The 25,164-nt window shown below is 32.9% G+C and overlaps 1 protein-coding gene across 3 annotated transcripts in view; it reads left to right on the top strand.

Annotated features, from left to right (window-relative positions):
* NEBL (nebulette) overlaps positions 1-25,164 on the top strand; it is a 458,082-nt gene that overhangs the window by 409,255 nt on the left and 23,663 nt on the right. The window contains exons 25-30 of one of the 3 annotated variants that reach the window (XM_051961695.1): positions 1,848-1,940; positions 3,084-3,176; positions 5,586-5,690; positions 6,863-7,034; positions 9,744-9,836; positions 11,355-11,501. In XM_051961695.1, the coding sequence (XP_051817655.1) occupies positions 1,848-1,940; positions 3,084-3,176; positions 5,586-5,690; positions 6,863-7,034; positions 9,744-9,836; positions 11,355-11,501 (703 nt within the window). The remainder of the gene's footprint in view (positions 1-1,847; positions 1,941-3,083; positions 3,177-5,585; positions 5,691-6,862; positions 7,035-9,743; positions 9,837-11,354; positions 11,502-25,164) is intronic. The other 2 variants (XM_051961696.1, XM_051961694.1) reach the window with 2 other exon arrangements.

The raw sequence follows: 25,164 nt of genomic DNA, 5'->3' as shown, positions 1-25,164 counted from the left end.
CAAGAAGTTGGACAGATCCCTTCTACAGAATTCCCAACAATTGGTCTTCTAGTTTTGACTCAGATATCACCATTGAGGAAGAATTCATCATCTCCCAAAGCTGTCCATTCCAATTTTGGACAGGTTAAATAGTTGAGTTTTTTCCTTTATATCCAACTTAAATTTGCTTCTTAGTGATGTCTACCTATTACTCATAGTTCTGCCCTATAAGCACAAGCAAAATAATGCTAATCCCTCTTCAATATGGTAGTCCTTCAAGTACTTGACAGCTTATCTCCTTCCTTCAAAAAATAAATAAACAGACAAACAATATTATGGGACTTTTTCCTTTTATTTCTTCAGATTTTTGTCCTTTCCAGACTTTCCTATAGGTGAGACTGTCCTAAGTCACACAATGGTCTTCTCCCATCACAAGAGTGTGAATGACATCTGAGTTAGAACTTTCACCATCATATTTATTTTAACCCTATTTCTCTGAAATAAATAGGGGCAGGGGAAATTATCTGAGAGAAGGGGAAAGAGAGAAAGGGACACACACACACACACACACACACACACACACACACACACATAGATGTAAACAAGAGATTGAGACAGACATAAAAATTGACACAAAGAGATAAAGAGAAAGAAAAGAAAAGAATAGAAAAGAAAATGAGTTTCCAAAAATTGCCTCCTTGAGAATATTAATTTTAGTACTGGCTGTTTTCAAGTTCTTTTGTTCTCTCCATTTGACTGCAATGGCTTATTTTAAACATTTCTGATAAAATATGCTGCCTTGAATTTTTATTAATGCAATTCATAGAGTTTGTATTCTCTTCAGTATTGATCTTTAAGTAATTTATCAAAAACAGTATCTGTTGGGGGGGAAAAGCAGTTATTTAAAATGGCAGATGGGTCAGAGATAGATAGATACAAATGGTTGAGTGATGTGTTTATATAATTGCATCTACCTTAGAGTTAAATAACTTATATTATTGTTGTTCAGTTGTTTTTCGGTCACATCTAACTCTTTGTGTTGGATCTCATTTGGGGTTTTCTTGACAAAGATATGGAATAGCTTGTTACTTCCTTCTCCAGCTCATTTTATAGACAAGAAACTGAGTCACACAGGATTAATTGACTTGATCAGGGTCACACAACTTGAGATCATATTTAAACACAGGAAGATGAGTCTGACTTCAGGCACAGAACTATCCATTTTTCCATCTAACTATCTGACTAATTTATTTAAGATATGAAAAAACAACAACAACCAGATTTTAAAATTTCAATTGTATTTGCATATGTCTATTTATGCATGTGTTATATCTCAGTAATTAACATAGCATCTGCCATAAAGTAAGTGCTTAATAAATGTTTGTTTACCCACTGACTGATTTCATAATGAATACTATACTGGATGTGCAGTCAACAAGACTCTAACTTATTTACTAGATTAGTTTTCTAGAAAAGTTACTTGAACTTTTTTGTAGATTTCTAGATAAGTCACAGTTTCCTTATTGTAAAATAAGGCAGAATAATAATAGTTTACTCAGGATTGTTGTGAGGATCAAATGCATTATCATCTATCTTCAAAGCACTTTGCAAACTTTAAGACTTAGGTGAATGTTTTCTATTATTGTTATATGTTGTTATTCACATAAATCTAATTTATTATTATTTATTATATACATAAGCATCTAGATATACATACACTTATAAATGCATGATATCTCTATAATTTGTTTTGACTGTGAAGATTCATTATTTTGCACTATTTTATTGCACTATTATACTAGCTTCAAAGAGCATATCTAATGGTTTCTCAAATATCTACTAATACTGTTTCCTTGTCCATCACACAGGTGAAATACAGAGGAGAAATCAAATGTGCCACACCCATTTCTGACCCGCCAGAACTGAAGAGAGTTAAAGAAAACCAAAAGAACATCAGCAATGTGTGATCTTCCCCTCCATGAATTGTTACATGTGGTCTATTTAAGTGAAAAGATTGGGTTTATTTGGGTTATAACATGGAGCTAATGGTTGTTTTATATACTCTGACAAATCAGTCAGAGAAAATGACCATACACACATAATTACAGAGGGCAGTCATGTTTCTCTCTTGCTCTAATTGATACATGATTATATATTTGGATGCTTGGCTATCTCTAGGCCTTGCCTTTATATCTACTGATCTAATATGTATTCTCTGCCATTCTTCCTCTCCTAACCCCAATTCAAGGCATCTAACTTTTTAAAGTAGCTTTGACCACTGCTATCATGAAACTTCCTTTCCCAAAGTGTATAGCTGGGCATTTTCACAGAACTTTAACTTGTCTCTCTCACCTAAGCAACCTATTCAGAATTATCATCTCTCTCATGGAGCTATCATTCTGCAGTGCTCCATTTTCTTTAACTAAATACCCAAGATAAAATTTGAAAGATAATATTTTCTAATGAGTTTTTGAAAATCATTTGGAATATTATTTCTTAAAAATATCATTAAATATATTTTCTAATAACTAAAATTTTGAATAGTGATGGACTCTGTGGTCCCCATTTCCTCTCAATAAAGAGCAAAGAGAGTGGTGATAAAAAATTAAATAGCTATAAGTATTCAAAAAGTCTCTTGCCTTTTATGGTTAATGCAGGAGGAGGGATCTATTTAAAGTCATACCTTATTCAAAGTAACTCCTCTGTAGTTAATTACTTATAATATGCTACAAATAGTGCTGTTATAGATAGTGACAACTTCAAAAGGTACTTATAATTATCATTCAGGGAAAAATAGTTCTATGAACATTCTTATGGAATAAAGCTTTTTGTGATTAAATAGATGTGCTTTTTAGCTTAGCTATGACATTCACCCTGAGGAGTAACTAACTACTGCTGCACTAACAACTACTGCAAGAATTAATAATTCAAATAGGTGATGATTAATGATTCTGACTATAAGAGTATGTCTGCCCAAGCTAGTTGTTTCCCTTTTTAATTTTACCTTCCTCAATGGTTCTCTGAAAGCAAATAATTGAATGCTATCTGATCATGTACTGCTTAAATTAATATTTGGAACTTCTATTTGTTCTATAAAATAATAGGTTCATTATAAGGGACAACTAGGCAAAGCAACTGCCATAAGTGTCACTCCAGAGATAGAAAGAGTCAAGAGGAATCAAGAAAATATTAGCTCGGCAAGTAGTGCTTTGGAATTTTTTCTTTCTTTCTTTTTAAAAATGAAACAATACTTTCGATTCCCTTCAGATATAAGCATAGAGTTAGATCTAAAATTAAGCAATCATTTCTTATTGCTTACTTTAAAAAAACAATTTTGAACTTATAAGAATATATTGTTTTAAAAAATAATATGCATGTGTATGGATGTCTTTCAGATTGAAAGAGCCTCAGATAATTGAAGAGTCTCCTAAATGAGATCTATAGACTCCAGAATTCAGCCAAAGGATCTACAGTTGAGATACATAGATATCTATGTATAATGTACTATGTGTCTCCATGTGTACATCCACATATGGATAGATGTATCAAGACATAAAAAGGCATCAGGATGTAAAACTTATAAAATAAATGCTATGATGACTGTGAGATCCTAGTTAATTTGATGAACTTAAAGTATGAGGCCATTATTTGGAACTTTGAGTATGTCTCCTTGATTCCTATTTTATGTAGGATAAATGCAATGTATCTATGCTATATATACATATGTGGGAAATATAACATTTACAGAGAAAAGAGAATTTATTTATTTGCTTAAGAATGTGTGTTTTAAAGGTATGTGAAATGTATTCATATTAAAGACTGTTTGTAAATGAGGAAATTAGGTTTATGTGTGTCAGGGCAAGCGAGAGTGTGTGTATGTGAGATAGAATTTATGTGTGAAAGAAAAAGAGATACACATGTTGGGTCTTAATAATGTGTTTTGAGATTGTCTTTTAAAAGATTATGGGTATCATTTAGAATGTTCTGTAATTCCTTGAGATTTAATATAATCAGTATTATTTTAAAATAGAGCAGCACATCTCCCTGTCTCTATATAACTATAAAATATATCTAAATATATAGTACTGATGAGAGGTACTATGGAGTAGTACATAGTGAACCAGGCCATCGAGCGAGGTGGACCCCAGTTTAAATTCCAGCTTTGACCCATATTGGCTAAGTGATCATTTAACCAGTTAGTGCTTTGGATAATTCTCTAATGTTATAAACTGCATAAGTTACTAATGCATTTCCTGACAAGGAATACCATATATTAATGAATTCCCCCTCCTATCTCACAACACACACACACACACACACACACACACACACACACACACACACACATAATGGTATAGATATGTATTTGAACACAAGTTCATCCTTCTTTTAGGTGCAGACCATGTGTTATAGACAAAAAAATTTGTGCTATGAGAAGATATTTTTCTTAGCTAGGACCAAGTGACTGGTATTCCATCAATGCTGCAGGGCAGAGTTGCATTTTTGGCCTTGGAAAATGGTATTACTTTTAATGTATTAAAATTTTTAACGATGTTATTTTAACTAAGGTGTTGAAACAATTCAATCCATCTTAATGTGAATACATATTGTCACATCATCTATGCAAATCAGAATAATCAATTAGCCATTGTCTGTAAACCAAAACTCCCAACAAAAAGCCATTTTTAAAGGTATTAAAAATAGGACTGTGTTGGTAGTCATATGGTAAACATATAGGAATGTCTTCTTTGGACAGCATTTTTTTTCAGTAAAACTTGTGCTTCAATATTGAATTATATATATATATATATATATATATATATATATATATCTTCAGGTCTATAATAATTGACTCTCTAATCTGTCTGATAAAAGATGGTATTCCATTTTTAAGTGCCAAGAATATATGAGCTGTTCCTGGCACATCCAGGAGATTTTGCTGCCTGAAGAATCAGTTTTTAATCTGATTTTAAGATTTTAAAACCTGCAGATTGCCACTACTGTTAAGGGAGTCTAAAAAATATCTTCCACCTAAATTACTTTTTAGCTACAGTTGTGAAGAAGTAAAAGTAGTTGAATCATGCAGCCATTTTTTAGAACTGTCTTTCCATTAATCCTTATTCCCAAGAGAGGAAGAGAAAAGGGGAAATGGAATACAGATAAGAAGCCACTATGTGAGCACCCATCTGTATTCTAGGGGTGTATGAGGAAAAACAAATATAGTACCTTTTAGGATTGACTTCTCCTTTATCTGTCTACACCAAGAACCAGTGGAACAGATGATAACAAATGGTTTTTGGTCACCCATATAACTGTCTATTTAGCAGAAACAGTTCCAGATGAGTGTAAGTGTGTGTATAAAATCATTTGGAATCATTTTTGGAGCCTCTTGAGACTATTAATCTGAAAAGAAAAAGGTGGCTTTGGCTATGGGTGAGTGCTGATTGACAATTTCTTGAGCAAATTGTAAATATTTTTAAGTATGTTGTATATCATTTATATTTTGAAAGGGAATAGGAGAAGAAGAAAATATAGAATTATGTGTGTGTGTTTAAAATTTAATTGTGTTTTATTCTAAATTTGTCTTGGTTGTTATTGCTTTACAGGTTAAATACACCCAGGATCAGAAACACATGAAAGGTAGACCTAGTTTGCTTGTGGATACTCCTGGACTGAGGCATGTTAAAGAAACTCAAAACAATATTTCTATGGTAGGGTACAACTGTCTGACTTCTCACGACCAATGTATACTAAAGAACATCATTGCATCATACCCTGAAGTAGCTAGTTCACCACTAGCTGGATAATGATTAAAGCACACTTTGGGATTGCTCAGTTTGCCTTTTGGTGAATTTTCTAACTGCACTGAAATGTAATGGAAACACTTAGAGTTTCAATAAAATGATTTTCTCTACCAGTTGATTTTTGCCTTTTTATTTTCAAATTTCAAATTCCTTCTGTCCTTTGAATGCCTCGTGTGACTGACAAACTGCCTGGACCACTTATGTTTGGGGTTGAGTTTGGATTTAGCATGTTTGCATGTTGCAGTGCATCTTTCAAAGAGCTGTTTGTGTTTTATTACCATGTTAGGACATTCAGGTTTATAATCCAATTGCTTTATGGGTCACTAACATTTTTATTTGGATAACTTTAAGGCACTATTAATAAGAAATGGTTGAGCAATAGGAACTTAATTCACAGGTATTGTTTTAATGAGCACTTAGAAAGTAACTACAGTAATATATGTGCATATGTGTAGCTTAAATATATATATATACTTGTATATTTTTAACTTTAAAAAGCATATATATACATATATTTAAATTTGTATATTCATATCTTCAATATATATTTTAAAATTTATGACTATACATATAATAAACATATGTATAAACATGATTTTTGGAGTTAAATGAGATTTAAATGTATGTGTATATATTGGTTAAAGATATGCACATATATTTCTGTAGTTGCATTCATAACTTCAAAAATATATAGTTTTGAAATTATAAATGTGTAGGTTTAAAAATTTATATATGTGTTTATTTTGACATTATAAATATATAGGTTTTAATGTAATTTTAAAGTTCTTCTCCGTGAGCCCTCGTAATAATTATCTCAGTAATTAAAACACTTAAAAATCAGTATCATCACTCAAATTATGAAGTTATCAGAAGAGTGTATGACAAACTATAGGGAAAAAAGAATATTGATTTAGACATTTAAAAATATGTACATGGGAAAAATTATTAGTTTTTATCTGTGTAATAATTGTAGAAAAATCACCATATGTAGGCAGGCATCCATAAAATAACATTTTTGCCTTACTCATCATTCTATGGAATAAATTGCAGCAGGGTCTGTTTTTCTTCCCCCTTTTCAGGTAAAATATCATGAAGACTTTGAGAAGACAAAGGGCAGAGGTTTTACTCCAGTTGTAGATGACCCGGTAACAGAGAGGGTGAGGAAGAATACCCAGGTTGTCAGTGATGCTGCTTACAAAGGTATACATCCACAGATTGTGGAAATGGATCGGCGGCCTGGAATCATTGTGGGTAAGCTGACTTCAGTGGAAGGACTACTTATGGTGAAAGGGAGGTCCTAAATTGAGAATTTGTCTCCTTAAGGCTTTAGATGTATTTTACATGGTAGTTTATTCCAAATAGATCCTACTTAAAGTAGCACAGCTATTGAGACTGTATTTTTTCAGGCTAGGTGAAACTTTTCAGAATTCCTTGCATATAAAAGCTGGAAAATATCTCTTAAAAGTATATTTTAATATTTAATATTAGAAAATCTATAATTCATTTACAAATCTATTGGGGAGGCGATAGTTTTGATGCCTTTTTGATATGTCCATATTGGTCTTTGCAAATGATAATTGCTTAGCAAAAATACTAAAAATATCTTTTTTTGAGGCACTATAAATGTATTAATGTATTAATTAAGCCATGAAAAGATATTCTTCATGAGTTTTCTCTTGCTCTAATGGGAGTAGAATTCTCTCAAAGCTCCCTTTAATCATCTTCAGTGTGGGGTTCCTGCTAAGAAGGAACATTACAGTGGCAGCATCCTCAGAGAGGCTATTTACAGGGGTGATAATTATACACATTTCTAAAAAGGCATTTTGGAATATCAATTTTAATATTGCATACAGAAGGAGTAAATGAGCTGTTCTCTAGAAATATGTAAATAAAACTGACAGTCTTTATCACTTGAACTTTTAAGATTAAGGAGAATCATTTACTATTTTAGGAGATTCTTGTCACTAAAATAGGAATAATTCTATTGACTTAAAAATAAAACATGCCAAAGTCAGAAGACCAATTATTGTGAGCTGTTCTCTTGACTCTGTTTTGTGATTTTACTTGATATAAATAGACAGAAGAAAATCAGCATGGAATGAGGGAATAGAGAGTTAGCATTGGAATCAGGAAGATCAGGGTTCAAGTCTCTCCTCTGACACAAATTAGGTGTGTAATTTTGGACAAGTAACTTAATCTCTTGAAGTTTTAGGCAATTCTCTAGGGCTCAAAACACTAGAAATGGTACAGACTTACATTGGTAGGGAAAGATCCTTGCTGAGAGTTTTACAACAATGAAATAAAAATAAAGAAGAAAAACTGATTCTGTCCAAGTCCTACTTACTGTCTCCTTATTGTATAAAGGTGAAAATGTGTTCTTGAAGACTTTGTCAGAAGAACATAAGATCTGGCAAGACATGCAAGGTTAAATGGATTTTGAGATGTTTTTGTCTACTATTGAGACATTACTAAATACTTGAGAGAAATCAACAACTTGTCTGTAATTTATAATATTGTAGTATTACATTGGAACTTTTGGAAGTTGAATTTTCCCAGATTATACACATCAATATGTGTTAGGAGTAGGTCTTGAATCTGGGTTTTCTCAGTTCCAAGTATGATCCTATTCATCATGACATTATGCTTTTCTTTTGCTAGTTTAAATTAAGTAAAAAAAAATACAGTAAGTAGGAGGAAAGTTTCTGGAAGTGGTTCTTCTGCCTTTGGCATGCATTATTTTAAAGTCAATTGAAGAGATAATAATTCCTGGATTTTACTATTGGGTCAAAAAAAGTGAGTATGGAGAAGTACTTGAATATATTTTGCTAAATTAAAATTGTATTTACATTTAATTTTGTAAAAATTGAATAATCAAATACCTGATTGTTTTAAGGTGTTTTCCCCCTTGCAACTAAATTTCTAGCAGTGAAATTCCTGTATAAATAACTCTTTGTTTTTTCTAGTATTGATCATAATTATAATGCCAACTTAGATTTAAGATACATATTCTACAGCTAAAGAATAGCCTTAAGTCTGAAGTTTTTGGTTCAGGAATGAAAGAAGTCATTCTCAGCCACAGAAACAACAGATTCCAGGAGAACCTGTGAAATTTCTCCCCTACAGCTCACATCCTTGATAACTTAAAGGTAGCATGCTGAAGTCTCCAAGAAGATAATTTCCTACTTCTGACACTAGTTATGTGATCACGACCATATTCTCTGACTTTCTTAAACCTTAGTTTTTCTCATTGGTTTTGGTATACTGAACAATAGCTACATATCTATTTTGCCTTCTGTGGAAACAGTAACAGCAAAACCTTTCTTTTTCAATCTCATTGTCTCCTATGGCAAGATTATCTGTAGGAAATTTTGCAACCATTTTGGAGAAGGGATACACATATGTGAATTTAGAGACATGTATCTTTGTCCTCTATGAAACATTTATTAAAGTGAGCATTCCCAAAACATTTGCTTCTGATATAGTGGAGAGTATATTTTTCTAGACAAAAACTTCTCAGTGTTTTCTTATGAGTCAGTAAATTCATTCTACCTTAAAATACTTCATCCAGTTTAGTATATGGTGAGAAAAAGACTTGGCACTCAAACAATACAGTACAATTAGGAAATACTTGCCTTGTGTGGACATGGGCCATGCTATAAAAGGTTTTATAGGTTTACTGATGATTACATCAAAAAGCACTTAAGTTATCCTCCAATTTAAAAAAAAAGCCTTTAAGATAAACAGAGAAATTTAAATTTAATCACACAGTTCTCTTAACAAATACTTGTGAAAATGAATGTTTGTCAGCTCATCCCAAGAATACAAATATCTCAGAAAAACTATCAGAAAAATCAACAACAACATGAAACCACCTGAGTTCTTATTGCTTTTCTTTTCAGGGAATCATTCTCATTTTTCTCTTAATTTTTTTTTTTTTTAATTTCTTTCTTTCGGTGAAAGACCTTAAAGTTTGGCGTACTGATCCTGGCTCTATCTTCGACATTGATCCGTTGGAAGACAATATTCAATCTAGGAGTCTACATATGCTTTCTGGTATTACTCATATTTTGAGTTCTTCCATGTTGGCATGGTTTTGTCCCCAAAATAACCCTCCCCTCATAAGCATTCAGATTCAATTATTCTGCTGTGAGCTTTAAAAACATTTTTAAAAATCATGACTTTGATATGAATTATTGTTTATAGTTATATATTTCTTGAGAATAGATTTTAATCATTGATATAAGTGATACCTGATAAAAGCACTTTTATTAAAAACTACATTGGAATGCCCTATTATTCCTAGATTCAATCAAGAGTGTAGAGTTCCCACTCATCTGCTTTTTATTAGTAAATATGATTTCAGTAGACTTTCTGGATTCACAAAAAGAATTATTTGGATTTTACTAAGCTTTTGAGACATAAACTAGGTTTAAATTTTGAAATACACTGTAACTGTTTTCAAATCCTATTATAAGACTTTCAAGTAAATACTATAGAGATTCTTCTAGAACTTGAATAATCTTTTAAAATTGAATTTATTTTTGGTCACATTCAAAAGGATACAATATTTAAGCATTTTAAAAGAGAAAACTATAGTTTCACTTAATCCTGAAAGTTTACTCTTAGGCTTTGATTAACTTAAAATGAATAACTTATGGATAAGGTTTGTGTGACTTTTAACTTATTCTGTCATCTCTAAATTAAAGGTACAGGGAATGGAGGTTTGTAGTGATAACCGTTTCTCAAGAAACTGTCATTTTGCATTTTAGACTTCTAGACTGTGGAGGTTTGACGGTCAATACAAATATTACAGTGAGTCAAACTAGATGACACCAAGGATTTACATCCTCTTTGCTAGATTTGGTTATTGACTTTGATCACGCAGTCACAGATCGAAATCCTCTTGTGATCACTTTTATCTGTGTAGGCATTCAGATTTACACACACATATATACACACATGTTTATATGCATATGTATATGTGTATGCATATTGTATACACACAGAGATAGACAGCATTTAACTTTGTGAATTTGAGAATGTTTTGATATTTTTTTTCTTAACCATTCCCTATTAGTAGAAATTCAGATTGTCACCAGTATTTTCCCAGTTAAAGAAAAGTTTTTTTTTTTTTTAAAGAAGCCCATTCTTTTTCCCCTAGGCCTACCAAAATTAAAGGTAGAAAATTAATAAAAAAAATTATTTATTTTCTTTATGTGCCCAGGGAAGATAATATTGTACAGAGAAATAAGTGTTGCCTTTAAAGTTAGAAGATCTACCTCCAAAAACTGAATCTACTATTTAATACCTGAGTGACCCTAAGAAACTTATGTTATCTCTCTCAGCCTCAATTCTTTCTGGCCAAAATAAAAAGCTAAAGTGGTTTACTTCTGTAGGCCCTCAGTTTCAATTTGCATTCATTGGTTATAGAGAATAGAAAGTAGGACTTTGATGGCTGAAATTCAAATATTAGGTTATTGTCTTTTCTTGTTAATTTTTAATTTTTTTTCCATTTCTTTCTGTTCTTCAATCATGTAACCATATACATGAACATTCTTTTCTTCCAAATAGAAAAGGCAAGTCTCTACAGTAGACATCGATCTCATTCAACCAGTACCCTTGGTGTAGGACTAGGGGATGACAAGTCAGAAATCTCTGGGACAAACCCTAGCTTTTCCTTCTGCAGTGAGATAACAAGACCATCTGATGAAGGAGGAGGTATCAGATCTTTCCCAAATAGACTAATTCATTGATAATTTGTGGCACTGTGCATGACTTCGATTCTTAACACATCTTCACATGTGTATATATGTATAAATATCTGGCTGTTATTATAGTTGGAAACTTGAAAAGAACTTCTGCAAGCTTTGGGTGTGCTCTCCTAACATGCTCTTTGGCACATACTTTCTTCACTCCACTTGTGTGTTAACGAAGGTACAGCTCTGATGATCTGAAGGCCCTCCTTTCTTCATTAGTCTCAAAATATCTACTGGGTGCATCTATTTTAGAACATTAAAATGGTTGACATGAATATTAAACATCCGTGTGTGCCAAATAGGCCCATCAAGTAGCATCAAAACTGGCCAGAATAAAATGCATAATTCATTCTTGATTTCCCATAGGAATGTCCATATTACAATAGCATTTAAATGTCATATACTTCTAAGTGTATGAGGGAATATTAGTCCAAAGTTAGAATAGGTCTAAAAAGTAATCAGAAGTCTGTAAGAATTGTAATCATTATTAAAAATATAGTTATTGGGATTGGAATTTTTTTTCAGGTGTAGAAAGTAAAAGGGTTTCTTTCTCCTTATCTTTCCTTTCCTTTTCTTCCTCTCTTCTTCCATGCTCCTTTTGAAATTATATTTGTTTTTGGAGATGGTGAAGAAGGGTAGGTTGTTTTTTCTTCATTTTTTAACAAGAGACTTCTGAAGACTATAATCTTCCACAGACAGAATCAGAAGAATGAATCTCTCCCATGGAATATCAGGAATAAGATCAAATAGTGCAGGAGACATTTGGGGTTACAGTGGCTTATTATGTATTATGTATCTTAGTATAAATGTCACACTTACCAATCAAGTTATATTATGGTGATGCTTTGATGATTAATTTTCATTCTTGTAACTAGACATTAAACATACCAACAAAGTAGTTAAAGATCTAGTGAGATATTTTATACCAAGAGCATATGGCTTGGACTCTCATTTAGATTTCATATTTTTCAGTATGCGTATGTAAAATAGGAACTTTTTACCATTTGTTTTACGTAAACTAAGTTCACTCAATTGAAATTTGCTCAGTTGAAATAAGCAAATATGCAGATTTTGTTTTAAAAATAAAACAGTCCCATTTATTGATTTTTAAGTGTAAATTTATAGTGTTTGAATAATTTTCCATGAAATAATTGGGTTTGTTTTTGGTTTTGCTTTTTCATTGCTTGGGAGTGTGTTTGTTTGTTTTTCCTGTGACATAAAAGCAGAGTTGACAAAGGAACCTAAAAATGGAAACAATTTTCTTGCATTTATGCTGGTGTATTCAAGAGGAGTAAGTCAAACTCTGCCCTTTTTGGTTACTTTTAAATTGAACAATTTGAAATGTTTGTTCTGAGGTCTGATCAGGAAGTTTTCAATTGAAACTTTTGCAGCCTAGATGCTGTCTGGTAATGACAATTTTTGAATATCTTTGGTTTTCCTTAGAAAACTTATCCAACATTTAAGTGCATATTCTAAAAATTGAAGTAATTTTAAAAGCAATTTTCATATCTTTTCAGAGAAAAAAGGACAAGACAGGAGTTGTGATATCAGATGTCTTTGTTCTTACATGGTTAAAGAATTTGCATAGCCTTTTTTCTTTCTTGTGGATGATGGCTATTTTTTCAGGATTTGATGGAAATATTGCATCATTTTGTATTGTAAAGATTGGCATCATGTTATAGAAAATTACTTAACACTATATTTCTTTCTCTAGTTCTTGATATCTAAAACCATCTTCTCTTTTTGAGTCTACACAAGGGAGACTATGCTTATTCCTTGAAGGCAATCTATTTAATTTTTTTTTTAAATTAAAGGGTACAATATTTTCACGAGTTTCAGGTTTATTGGACTCACTGAGTAGAGTAAATCCTGATTGTTAACACAAAGGGTTAAGCCATCAGGATTCTTTGATTTTGTGTCTTTGATGTAAATATACTTCATTTTGAACTTTCCCATTTGGTTTTCATGAGCAATTATTCACACATAGAGGCTCTCTCCATTGTTTTTGTTATATGTCTTTTATGATATTTTCCCATCTTGCTTTGATTGTGGAATGTTTTCATTTTCCAGTGTTATTTGGTTGAATGGGATCTGCTCTTTTCAGTTTGGTTCTATTTCCTAATGTTTTAGATTTCTAAATAGTTTACATTTTCATCCCCAATTTTGTTGCTTTTACTTACTAAAGGAAAATTTATTTAACCCTCACTCCATTTTTTAAAATTCTAGATTCTTATTTTAAATGATCATAGTTTTGCCATTAGATTCACTTAATATATTTTAATCTACAAATATTATTGTTTATTGAATCAAATACCATTTGTACTGCAAAAACATGATGTCAACATTTAGATTTTTATTTTCAAAACACTTAAGCCTATCATACATTTACATAATTTCCATCAGCAAAATTTTTAAATGTCATTAAGCACTAGTCATCAATACTAAAATAGTATGGCCATCTCTTTCTATCTTGAGAAATGTGTAATGCGATGTTGATTAATGGTCACTAAAATCTAGTAATGTCAGAACTAAAAGGAAAATTAAATTCCTTTAATAATTTAATTATTTGAACATGATCTTGTGCACTTGAATGGAAAAAAAAATCATTGTATGTAACTGTTGGATTACAAATTATGATCTCAAAATTAATTCAAAATGTATCATGTAAAATAATTTCATGACAAATCTGAAGAAGTAAAAAAAATAAATTAATTTAAAAACTGAAAAAAAAATTTGATCTGACATGCTATTTCTTTACTAGAAATCTACCTAATGGCTCCCTTCCTGTAAGATTTTCTTTGATCTCCTTTTTTTTTTTTTTTTTTTTTGTGTGTCACTTTGCTTATATGAAGCATTTGCGTTGTACTCTTATTTGAAATCTAACACAGTGTTTATACAATCTTTAGTTTAAAAGCAATTTTACATTTACATTCAGTTCTTTTATTTGCTTCTATTTGTCAATGTAAAAGGTGGTGGAATGGGGCAGAATAAGATAATGAAAAGTGATAGCAATGTTCCCAGGAATTAGAAACAGAAACACTACAAATTTGATATTTTCCTTTTTCCAATATTGTGATTTTTTCAATTTTGGGGAAAAAAAAAAGATATGACCTCTCCTTTTCTTTAATTGGCCCAAAGCAAATCCTATTTCATGTGATAATTCAAGTCATCTTTCAATACTGTCCTAAGCAATTGGGAGACAAAGAAAGGCAAGATTGTCCCTGCTCTAAAAAAGTCTCCTTCTAATGAAGGAGACATCATGTAAATATAAATAAGATACAAACAAGATAAATTGGGAGTAAACAGAAGGTAGAGTTTTAATGGGACTTAAAAAAAATCCAAAATGCAAAATTGAGGAAGAAGGACTTTCTAGGACTGGTGAATAAGCCAATGAACATGCATTAACATGGAATAACTGTCTCATTCCAGAAACAGGAAAGAGACCTATGTCACTGCATCACTTGTACATGGAGTGGGAAGAGAGTATAAGGTTTAAGATTGAAATGGTGGCCAGGGAATATTTTATGAAAGGCTCTGGATATCAAACAGATAGTTTTATATTTGAGCCTGGAAGTGATAGGGAGCCACAAACACAATCTCTATGTTCTCTGCAATTTTTCACCTCAAAATATGCTGCCCATTGTATGTAAAGCAAAGTTTCTTAAACTTTTTTTTCCTTTTGTAATCCCTTTTTGCCTGAGAATTATTTATATGACCTGGGATTTATAGATATGTGAAGTGTTTACTGAAAATAAACCATAATTTCATGACTCCTACATTTTTATGTGACCCCATATGGGGTCATGACTCACAGTTTAAAAAGCTTTGATCTCAAGAATAATGTTAAATGTTCTCTAGTATTATCAAGACCTCCCAAGAATGACTGGAAGCATTGTGAATCAATACAGGCAAGGTTAGCATAGGGGAGATAACAAAACCTGTAATACAGAGGCCATCATAGATTTCTTATATGGATCAAACGCATAAAAGTGCTTTGTAATCCTTTCAAGTGCTCTATAAATATCAGCTATTTATAGTAGCTACAGAAAATATGATTGTAATCAACATTTTTAAGAGCCTAATGTGTGGGTATTTTGGAAGGCAATGGGGAACAAGCTAGGAGACATCCCATACGCATACTCCCTCCCCTTTTGAAGTACTTTGCTATTCTTTTCAGGTTGAGGTATTGCTTAATTGTTGGCCAGGTGTAATGTGTTCATAGACTGATTTCTATAATATTGCAGATGGCAGGATATAGAGCAAGAGTATCTCAATCATGTCATTTTTTGATGTAATAAAAGCTACTGAAAAATTCTTAAGCTAAGAAAATGGCGTTTTAGTATTTGTGATTAAGGTTGCTCTCAAATTTATGAAAATTGAAAGAATTGATATATAAAAGACCTTAGTGATGAAAAATTGCAGTGGAAATGGAATTTTTTCTTAATGAAATTCTACTAATGGAATCACACCAGGTTTCTACTTAATTATCCAACAAATATGACCTAAACTATTAAAGGCTCCCAGTTAGCATTGTATATCCCCCAGGGAAGAAAGCCCCAAATCATATTGATGGAATCCAAAGGCTCTATGGAGAATAATAGCAGGAAGTATCACAAGCTTAATATTCTAAATGTGAAGTTGGGAAAAGAACACAACATTAATGGAAAAGCTAGTTTGCTCAGTGGAGCACATGTGTCTTTCATTAATTTTTCCAGATTTATTCCAAGCCATCCACATGCATATATGAAGAACAATTTTGATCTTGAAACTTGAAAACAGTCAAATACTGAGAAATATTTTTCCTATGTGGGTGGGTCAATTAAGAATATTGGCTGTTATTTTTCCATTTTGAAATGTCTAGAGAAGTCTCTAAGTTAGAAGGGATCATATATTACAACTGACTTTATATTCCTGGTTTTCAGAGATAACATGAAAACTGATATTGGTTTTTAAAGATATAAAATGACTTTCAAAAGCTGTTTTTTAAGACCAGATATACACACAGTTTTTAGGCATAGACATATAGACTCAACCATATAAGATAAGAAAGTAGATAGTTAAACATATCTGCATATATTAAATCTAGTTTTGGAAATTGGCTTACCACTTTTAGGTAAGATATGGAACCAGGTGTTCCCACTAATTTATAAGCCACAGGATTGTTAGACTGGCTGATTTGTTTTTGGCTTCATAAGAAATATATAAAAGTATTAGGTGATGTATTGGCTCACTAGGAAGCACATCTTTTGATATTGCTTGGGGTTCTTATCTGGTTTCTGTGCCACAGGCTAGAATCTTCCTCTTGGTTCATTTTTGCCTAGGGTCTTTGTCCTTAATTGTCCCAGAGGCTGATCATTGCTACCACATTACCCAGTGCCATCACCTAAGGTCTTTCCTAGTCTCTGACTTCAGAGACTGCAAATGGACCTGCGTGATTTGTCTTGCTTGGCTTCCTTCAAAACTCATCCAAAACCTTATCTTATACAAAAAGGTGCTGCTTAATGCAAGGGCCTCCCTTCTGAGCTTATTTCTAGCTAATAGTGTATCTATATTGTTTGCACATAGTTGTCTGTATATTGGCTACTCCATAAAATTGTGAATACTTTGAGATCAGGGTGTCTTCCTGCCTTTTGTTGCAAATGTTTATTGAGTTAACTTGATTTATTCATTCTGGGTCTAACTTCATTTCCTATCAGTTCTTCCCAGGTCTCTCTATGATCATATAGGGGGGGTCCTATAACTGGACATGGGAATCACAAAATTATGATTTATTATCAGTAAATATTTTACTTGCATTCCTATTGTATGTACCTATATACCCAGGATCATGTAAAAATTTCTTGAGTGAAAAAGGGTTAAAAGTGGAAAAATTTTAAGAAGTCCTGATCCAGTCCAATGTTCCCTTTCTTCCCCAAAATGAAGAGCCTGAAACTCAAGACTTGTTCAACTTCTTTGTTATTGTACAGGACAGAAGTCATTTTGAAATCTGATTCCCTTGACCCCAGAAATATTTCTCTTTCCATTACAACACACTGGTTCCTACCTCCATGCTTTCCTTGTGTTTAAAACATGCAAACTCTCTATAATTCAGCTTGTCATCTACATGGTATTAAGAAAATTCCAGTGTGTAAGTATGCTCTGTAATCAGCATTATATCTTACCACATAATATTACATATGTTATAACATACATTATATCTAATCATAGATCATAGGTGATACTATTCATATATATCTTAATATATGGGATTCCTTTAAATAACAATAAAATTGCATAATATTTTACAACTCGTAAACAGAAATAAGATCATAGAATTATATCAGAAAGGAGCCTTAGAGACCACTGAATCTAGTCAGTCCCATTACTTAAAAGATGAAAAAAAAGTTAATTTATAGAGCAGCTAAATTACTTGCAGAAGGATTAAACAATTAGTAAGAATCTGAGGAGAGATTTGAATTCATGCCTTCCTAATTTCTAGTCCAGAATTCTATTCATTATATTATGCTGGCAGTATTCTTTTACCTATATGATCTTTGAGTCTTGCAAGAGGTCTGTGCTAAAGATAGGATCCATGTTTTCAAATGAGTTATAATTTTTGATTTGCAAATTGTTGCATAAGTGTTTTATATCATCATCATTATCATTTTCATTTTGTTATTCTGTTGTTTCAACCCAGCTCTTCACAACCCTGTTTGGGGTTTTCTTGACAAACATTCACTGGAGAGGTTTGCTGTGTCCTTCTCCAGATTATTTTATAGATGAGTAAACTAATGTAAACAGGATTGAACAGCTTGCCCAAGATCATACACTTACTAAGTATTTAAGGCTAGATTTGAACTCATTAAGATGTGTTCTTGATCAGGACTAGTGCTCTAGGTACTATGGTTCCAGCTAACTGCCCCATCTTCATCCATCTTTTTGGAGATGAGAAAACTGTACATGTCGACTATAGTTGGATTTTGTTCCTTTTGACTATAAGGTTCTGTTCATGGCTGAGAGAAAGACCATGTCCATTGTTTGGGGCTACTATTTGTCTCTGGATTTGGGCTCTATTCATGTTCAGTGTAGTGATATAGACCTGTTCCATAACAGATTGCTTAAACTGTATGCTACTTTTAGGTGTTTTAATTATTAATTTTGTTGTTACTAAGCAACAAATTTAGAGAAATTACCATAATAATTGAAGAATGGAAGTGAGAAAGTTGACATTGATTTTTTTAAAGTCAATTTTCATTCTTCCAAGTTCTCCTTTTGGCTAGTTTCTATATTTTTTTCTATTATTTCTACATTTCTATTAAAAAGTTGTCCATTTGCCTGAGCTAGACAAAGCTTTGTTTTCAGACTAAAATCAATAGATTTTGCTTGGAAAAATTTGGCCTTGTCAATTACTCAGTCAAGAATTTATTTAATAGGGCAGCTAGGTGCACTGTGGATAGAGTGAGAAGGACTCATTTTCATGAGTTCAAATCTGTCTCAGACACTCATTAGCTATGTGACCCTAAGCAAGCCACTTAACACCGTTTGCCTCAGTTTCCCTAAAAATGAATTGGAGAAAGAAATGGAAAACTACTCTATCATCTGTCCTCAAACGAAAAAAAAAATGCACCAAAGAGTTGGAAATAGGAATTGAAAACAACTACACAACAACAATTTATTAAGTATCTTCTGTATTCCACCTATTGTACCAGGTCCTAAGGATTAAAAAAAAAAAAAAATTCTGGTTCTTGAAGAGCTTATGTTTTCTAGGAGGAGACAAAAAAAAAGTACACACAAAAATATTTCACAAATAACTATCATAAAATATATAGAAAATAAATTCAAGATTATTTCACATCTCCTTAGCCAATCTTTAGCTGGGGGTACAAAAAGTTCTTGTACATGCCAGATATACTACTTTCTTATAGTTTCCCCAAAAGAATACTCCTTTAATTTCTCCACTTAGCTTTGGGAAACATCTCTGCCTTTAGTTCTTTGCTCCTTGAATAAAAATGAGTCTTTCTATGTTCTCTTTGGGATTTCTCTTCTTGAGCTGCAGACTTGTCATACAATGACCTCAGTCATTTTATTGAAGAACTTGAGGCCTTAACTTTAAATGTTTACTTATTTTCTTTGCCCTAGTTAGTTTGAAATCAATTATTTTAAACATCTGCAAGTCTAACACTGGCCTTGCAATGAGATTAGCTTCTTAGATTACATCTGACATGTGAGCTTCCTCTTTTGTGAAGGTCCTATGATCTAGAATCACAAGTTCTAAGCTGTCCTCGAATAGTTCAGATCTCCTTGAGGATTGTCTTTTGCCACTTTTTGTATCTCTGGCAGTGAGTAGAATGCCTGGTTCATGGTTGGTGCTTAATAATGTTTACTGATTGGACAGAATCTTGACTGCCTACAAAATTTAAGATATCCAGGTTCCCCTGTGGACCAAGGAAAGATCCTAATTGCTCACATTGCTACTAATGTATCACATATTTCTTGATTGAGCTTTTCTCCCTGTTCAAACTCTGTGGCAGTGGTGATCTTTTCAATAGTTCCTAGTCTCACTAGTTCCAAATTTATGCATAGAAACAATATCACCAATGTGTTTTGAATTGATTAATAAGATCTAGACATCTCAGAGGACATCCATTTATCTTCTAGAAGAGAAAACTGAGTTTGAGGAAGGTTATGACTTTGGTTATGTTACCCACGTCGTAACTGCTGCCAAATCCTATGATTCCCACCCAGGTTTTCTAACTTTAGAAGCAATGAACTTTCTACTTTCTTGACCCTTCTTCTTTGTTTTCCCCCCTTGGATCTTGATGTTCTAAATAATCTTTCAGGACCTTTACTTCCACTCCACCACCCCAATGATTTCCTTCTAGTCCCCAGCTTTTATGGAAAACACAGGGACAAAATTATTGGAACATAGAGAACATCAATCAATGAACCAAGAAGGATTTTTTTAAGAGTCTCTATGTGTCCAGTTCTGTGCTGAGAGTTTAAGATACAAATACAAAGAATGAAATTACCTCTACTAGCAAGAAGTTAACATTCTAATATCAAATACATCCACCTGACTATTACCTCACACTATGAACAACATCTGTTAACACTGGCTAACAGAGGTCAAATTAAGTGACCAGTGCAAGGCCACACAGCTTGGTTGTGATGGAATTGTATGTAATTATAATCAGTCACATATTTTGTGTCTCATGTCCAGCGCTATTTTCAGGACATACAGCTGCTACATTAAACCTTTCCACCAAGAGTATCTAGTGCCAGATTTGGAGTTTATGAGATCTCTTAAGAGACTTTAAGCATTGGGATAGCTTATTCTGATGGATCACATGCACGTGTGAATTTAAAATCTGTAACAAATATAATGTAGGCAATACTTTTCATTTAATATATTCCCAGGATACACATTATATTTAATAATGGTGTAGTAGGAAGTTATTTCATCCTATTTGCTTGTTACTTAGTTCTATGAAAAAGCCTGGGCCCTGTCAGTTTAGAAATTTAGAAAGAAAACTTGCAAGATTTTGTCAAAGATGATATACTGCCAAGGAAAGTGAAAAGCTTATCATGAGCTAGCTGACTCTTTAGCGTTAGTCTGTCCATGCTGAAAAATCAGGTCAGATGGAATACTTAAAGAGTCCAAACATATATTTTTTAGTCCCTTTCATCCTGCTGAAAGCTCAGCCTCTGTCAAAAATAATGTTTTAGTCACTGTAAAAATATGCATAGGTCAAAGTTATTGTTCTCTTTGGGTACAGGAACTTTGGGCTGTGGAGGGGACCATAGTTATATTAGTCAGAGGATTATGCTTCCCAAGACTCTAAGTTTGTAAGGAAACTTTGGTCCATCCTCCCCTAATGTTACTCTTATTTCCTTATTATCACAATGTGTAAAGTTTATCCTACTTTGGACTCCTGAAATGACACCCTAGAGAAGCAAAACTAAGGGAAAAAATGATAAGCACAGTTTAAACCTTAACAAAAGGATAAATAGTTGTAGCAAATAAGAGACAATGCTGGGATTTAAGAGTTTGTCATCTAGCTTTATTTAAACAAATTGTAGTATAATTAAAAGGGCACTGGAGTTCCATTAGAGTGTGACCTTTTTGAAGGCAGGGATTGACTTAAGTCTTTGTATCCTCAGAATTTAGTATCTGGCACATAGTAAGTGCTTAACAGATGCTTAGTGACTGAGTTTGGGTACTAGTTTTCACTTATGTTTATTAATCTTTTTGAAATTCCATTTCCTCATCCATAAAAAAGAAATGATATTTGTCTTATCTGATTCAAGGAATTTTTCTTAATAATTTGGGAGTCTTAAAATGCTATCGTAATTAGGGATCTCTGGTTGACTACTAATCTTTATACAGAGTACTCCAGCTCCAAGCTAGCATCAGAATAAGAGGGCTAAAGGGCAGAGAACAAGGCTGGAAACCTTTTCATTTCATTTCACTCATTAGGTTATCCAAATGTAAATTATGGAAGTAAATAAAATGAAAAATGAATAGAGACAGTATAAAATTAAGATAGAGTTAGTAGGGAAAAGAATAGATATTTAAAAAAGCTCCCCCCCAAGGGAAGTCCATTTAACCAGATGCTAAAATGGATTTTCACTGAAGAGTTTGAAAATAAGTCTTTTAGAAAAAGTGTATTAATGAGATATAATTTTAATCCTTTCAGGTCACACTATATTTACAAGGTGGCACTTTGATAGATAAAACATGAGATTCCTGGAATGAATTGCAGAAACCCAGTGGTCCTTCTGAGTAAGGAGGCTCCCATTATGGGCAAAGTGCTAGACTTGTTCCCAACTGCAGTATTATTACCTTAGTAATGAGGTTTGGAGTTTACCCAATTGGGATCTTTTACAATCATTTAATGCTTATTTTAAAACTAACAGCATCTTCATGCCTCCTCCAGTCTAGTCATTTTTCAGTTGCATTTCATTAGTTTCATCTTAATTGTTTCGTGGGGGATTCTTTGTCTTTCTCAACAATTTTGGAACTTCTTTGATGTGTATTAAATGAGATGTACAAAACTATAGCCATATGTTAGAAAATATGAAAATGATTCTTTGGGGTTATGCACTATAAAAATATGTCCTTTTTTGAAGTGTGCTTTCCCCCTCATTTAAGATAAAAACAGCACAGATCCATGGCAGCAATTTTTACAACTGTCTCTTCCTCATGTATGTTTTATCTCTAGAGTCTTTTCTTCTTAATTCCTCTGCAGAATTTTGACACTGTGAATATTCCTTCCTACTAAATATGCTTTACTTTCTTAGTTTTAGAGAGGTTACAATCTTCTGCTTCATTTTCTACCTCCTTAAACATTGCTTCTTCATCTTTCTAATTGGTTCTCCTGGTTTTTAAATGTGAGCTATAACCCAGACATCTGTCCTTGGTTTGCCTTGTTCCACAACCTCTCCCACTGACATTTTCATTTCTTCCCATGAGTGCAGATACAGCTTCTGTGCTAATGATCCCCAAATCTTCCCCTCCATCTTTACCTTTCAACAGCTACTTCCAAATGATAACATGGTACCTCTTCCCACCTAACAATCCACTTCAAACCCAGTAAGTCAAAAACCTAATTAAATATCTTCCATCTTATAAATGTTTGTTCCTTCTGTCTTCATCATTTCTGCTCGAGTACTGTCTCACCATGTTGGTAACCTTAGAGTTGTTTTTGACTTGTCTTTCTTTTTCACTTTCTATATCCAGGCAGTTATCATATCCTGGTAATGCTACCTCTGCAACTTCTCTAGCAACTTTATCTTCCTTTCTACTCTCACACCCTATTACCACCCTTGTCATCATTATGACCCACTATTCCAATAGATTGTCTCTAGATCTTTCTTGCTCTGCTTTGCCTCATCCTCCTGTGGTTTGATTAATCAGAGAACACCATTATAAACAAACCTGATGCCAAAATGTTCAGTAGATGACTATTACATGTCAAACAAAATTGATGTTTTTTTTTTTTTTTGGTTTGACCAATCATTAAATAGTTCTTTTTTAAAACACATTTAAAAATATTTTATTTTTAACTTATGGAGTAAAGTAAGCATTTCCATACCAGTGTAATAATAAAAAGATGATTGCATATGAAACTGCAAATCTACTATGTACAATTTATTATTCCTTTTAGATATACATCAAAGTTATCAAGTAAATTTCTTCTTTCCACTTTTGTATATGTCAGGCTCTTTGCTAAGTTCTACAATTTCCAATCTTATTTCATAGTTACCCTCCCTCCCACCATGAATTCTGTGCTCTCATATGACACAACTATTCTTTTCCTCCAAAGGCATTCTATTATCTCTTGCTTTGTCCCTTCTTTCCTCTTCCATATATCACTATCACTCAGAGTTTTTGTGAGAATCAGATGAGATAACTATAAAAGACAATTAGTCCAAAATTAGAAAACTATGTAAATGCTTATTCCTTCTTTTCTACCCCTCCCATCCCTCTGCTTTTCCTTATGTCTGGGATATTTTCCCTTTTGCTAAGGACAGGTCTTCAGGCCTGTTGAATTTCTAAATATGCTTTAAACCCACTCCACATCTCTTAGAGGCAGTACAGTGGTACAGAGTGTGGAGTTGGAGTCAGGAACACCTGAGCTCAAGACCTGCCTTACACACACTAGCTGGATTGACGCTGGGTAAAGCATTTCATCTCTTATACACTAATAACAACTTCATGGAGTTGTAAGGATCAAAGAAAACACATATGTATATGTTTATATTTGGGCAACTAGATGATGTAATGGGTAGAGTGCCAGACCTGGAGTCAGAAGGACCTGAGTTCAAATCTAATTTCAGACACTTCCTATCTCTGTGACCCTGGGCAAGATACGTAACCCTGTTTGTTTCATTTCCTCATCTGTCAAATGAGTTGGAGAAGAAAATGGCAAACCATCCTATTACCTTTGTCAAGAAAATCCCAAAAGAACTTATGAAGAGTATAACATGACAAAACATATTTATATTTAATGAGCATGATATGCATGTATATTGTTATATAATTAAATACATATAACATATATGTAGCATTTTGTAAACTTTAAAACTCCATGTAAATATTATGTTTTATTATTAAATTTCTTGCTTTGATAGTGACTTCTGGTCCCCATTTTGTTTATCTTATTCAATCATTTCATTTATATCTAACTCTGTGGGATCCCACTTTTGGAGTTATCTTGGCAAAAATATTAGAGCAATTTGCCATTTCCTTTTCCAGCCCATTTTACAGGTAAGGAAGTTGAGGCTAACAAGATTACACAGCCAGTAAGTGTCTGAGCTAAGACTGAATTCAGGGAATGAGTTTTCCTAAGTTCGGGTCCAGAGTTTTATCTACTAGCAGCCCTACCTGTCTGGCCCCCATACTAGACAGTAAACATTTACCCTATTGTATTGACCACCTACTCATTAAAGCACCATATTTTCTTTAGCTGCCATTGAATCATCTTTTGGTTGTTAGTTCATAATATTGTGGTAGATCTGCTCACCGCAATGTTAATTTCTGTGTAACAGATAAAAATTTTTGAAGCATGTTTGTTCTTATCCTAATGGAAATCCAGTGACATGGACTTCCAAATTAGATTTCCATTTTGCTAACTCTTCATTGA

Source organism: Antechinus flavipes, chromosome 5 (genome assembly GCF_016432865.1).
Source record: "Antechinus flavipes isolate AdamAnt ecotype Samford, QLD, Australia chromosome 5, AdamAnt_v2, whole genome shotgun sequence".
NCBI lineage: Eukaryota > Metazoa > Chordata > Mammalia > Dasyuromorphia > Dasyuridae > Antechinus > Antechinus flavipes.
The sequence above is the reverse complement of the archived record's forward strand: the minus strand, read 5'-3'. Positions and strand labels throughout refer to the sequence as shown.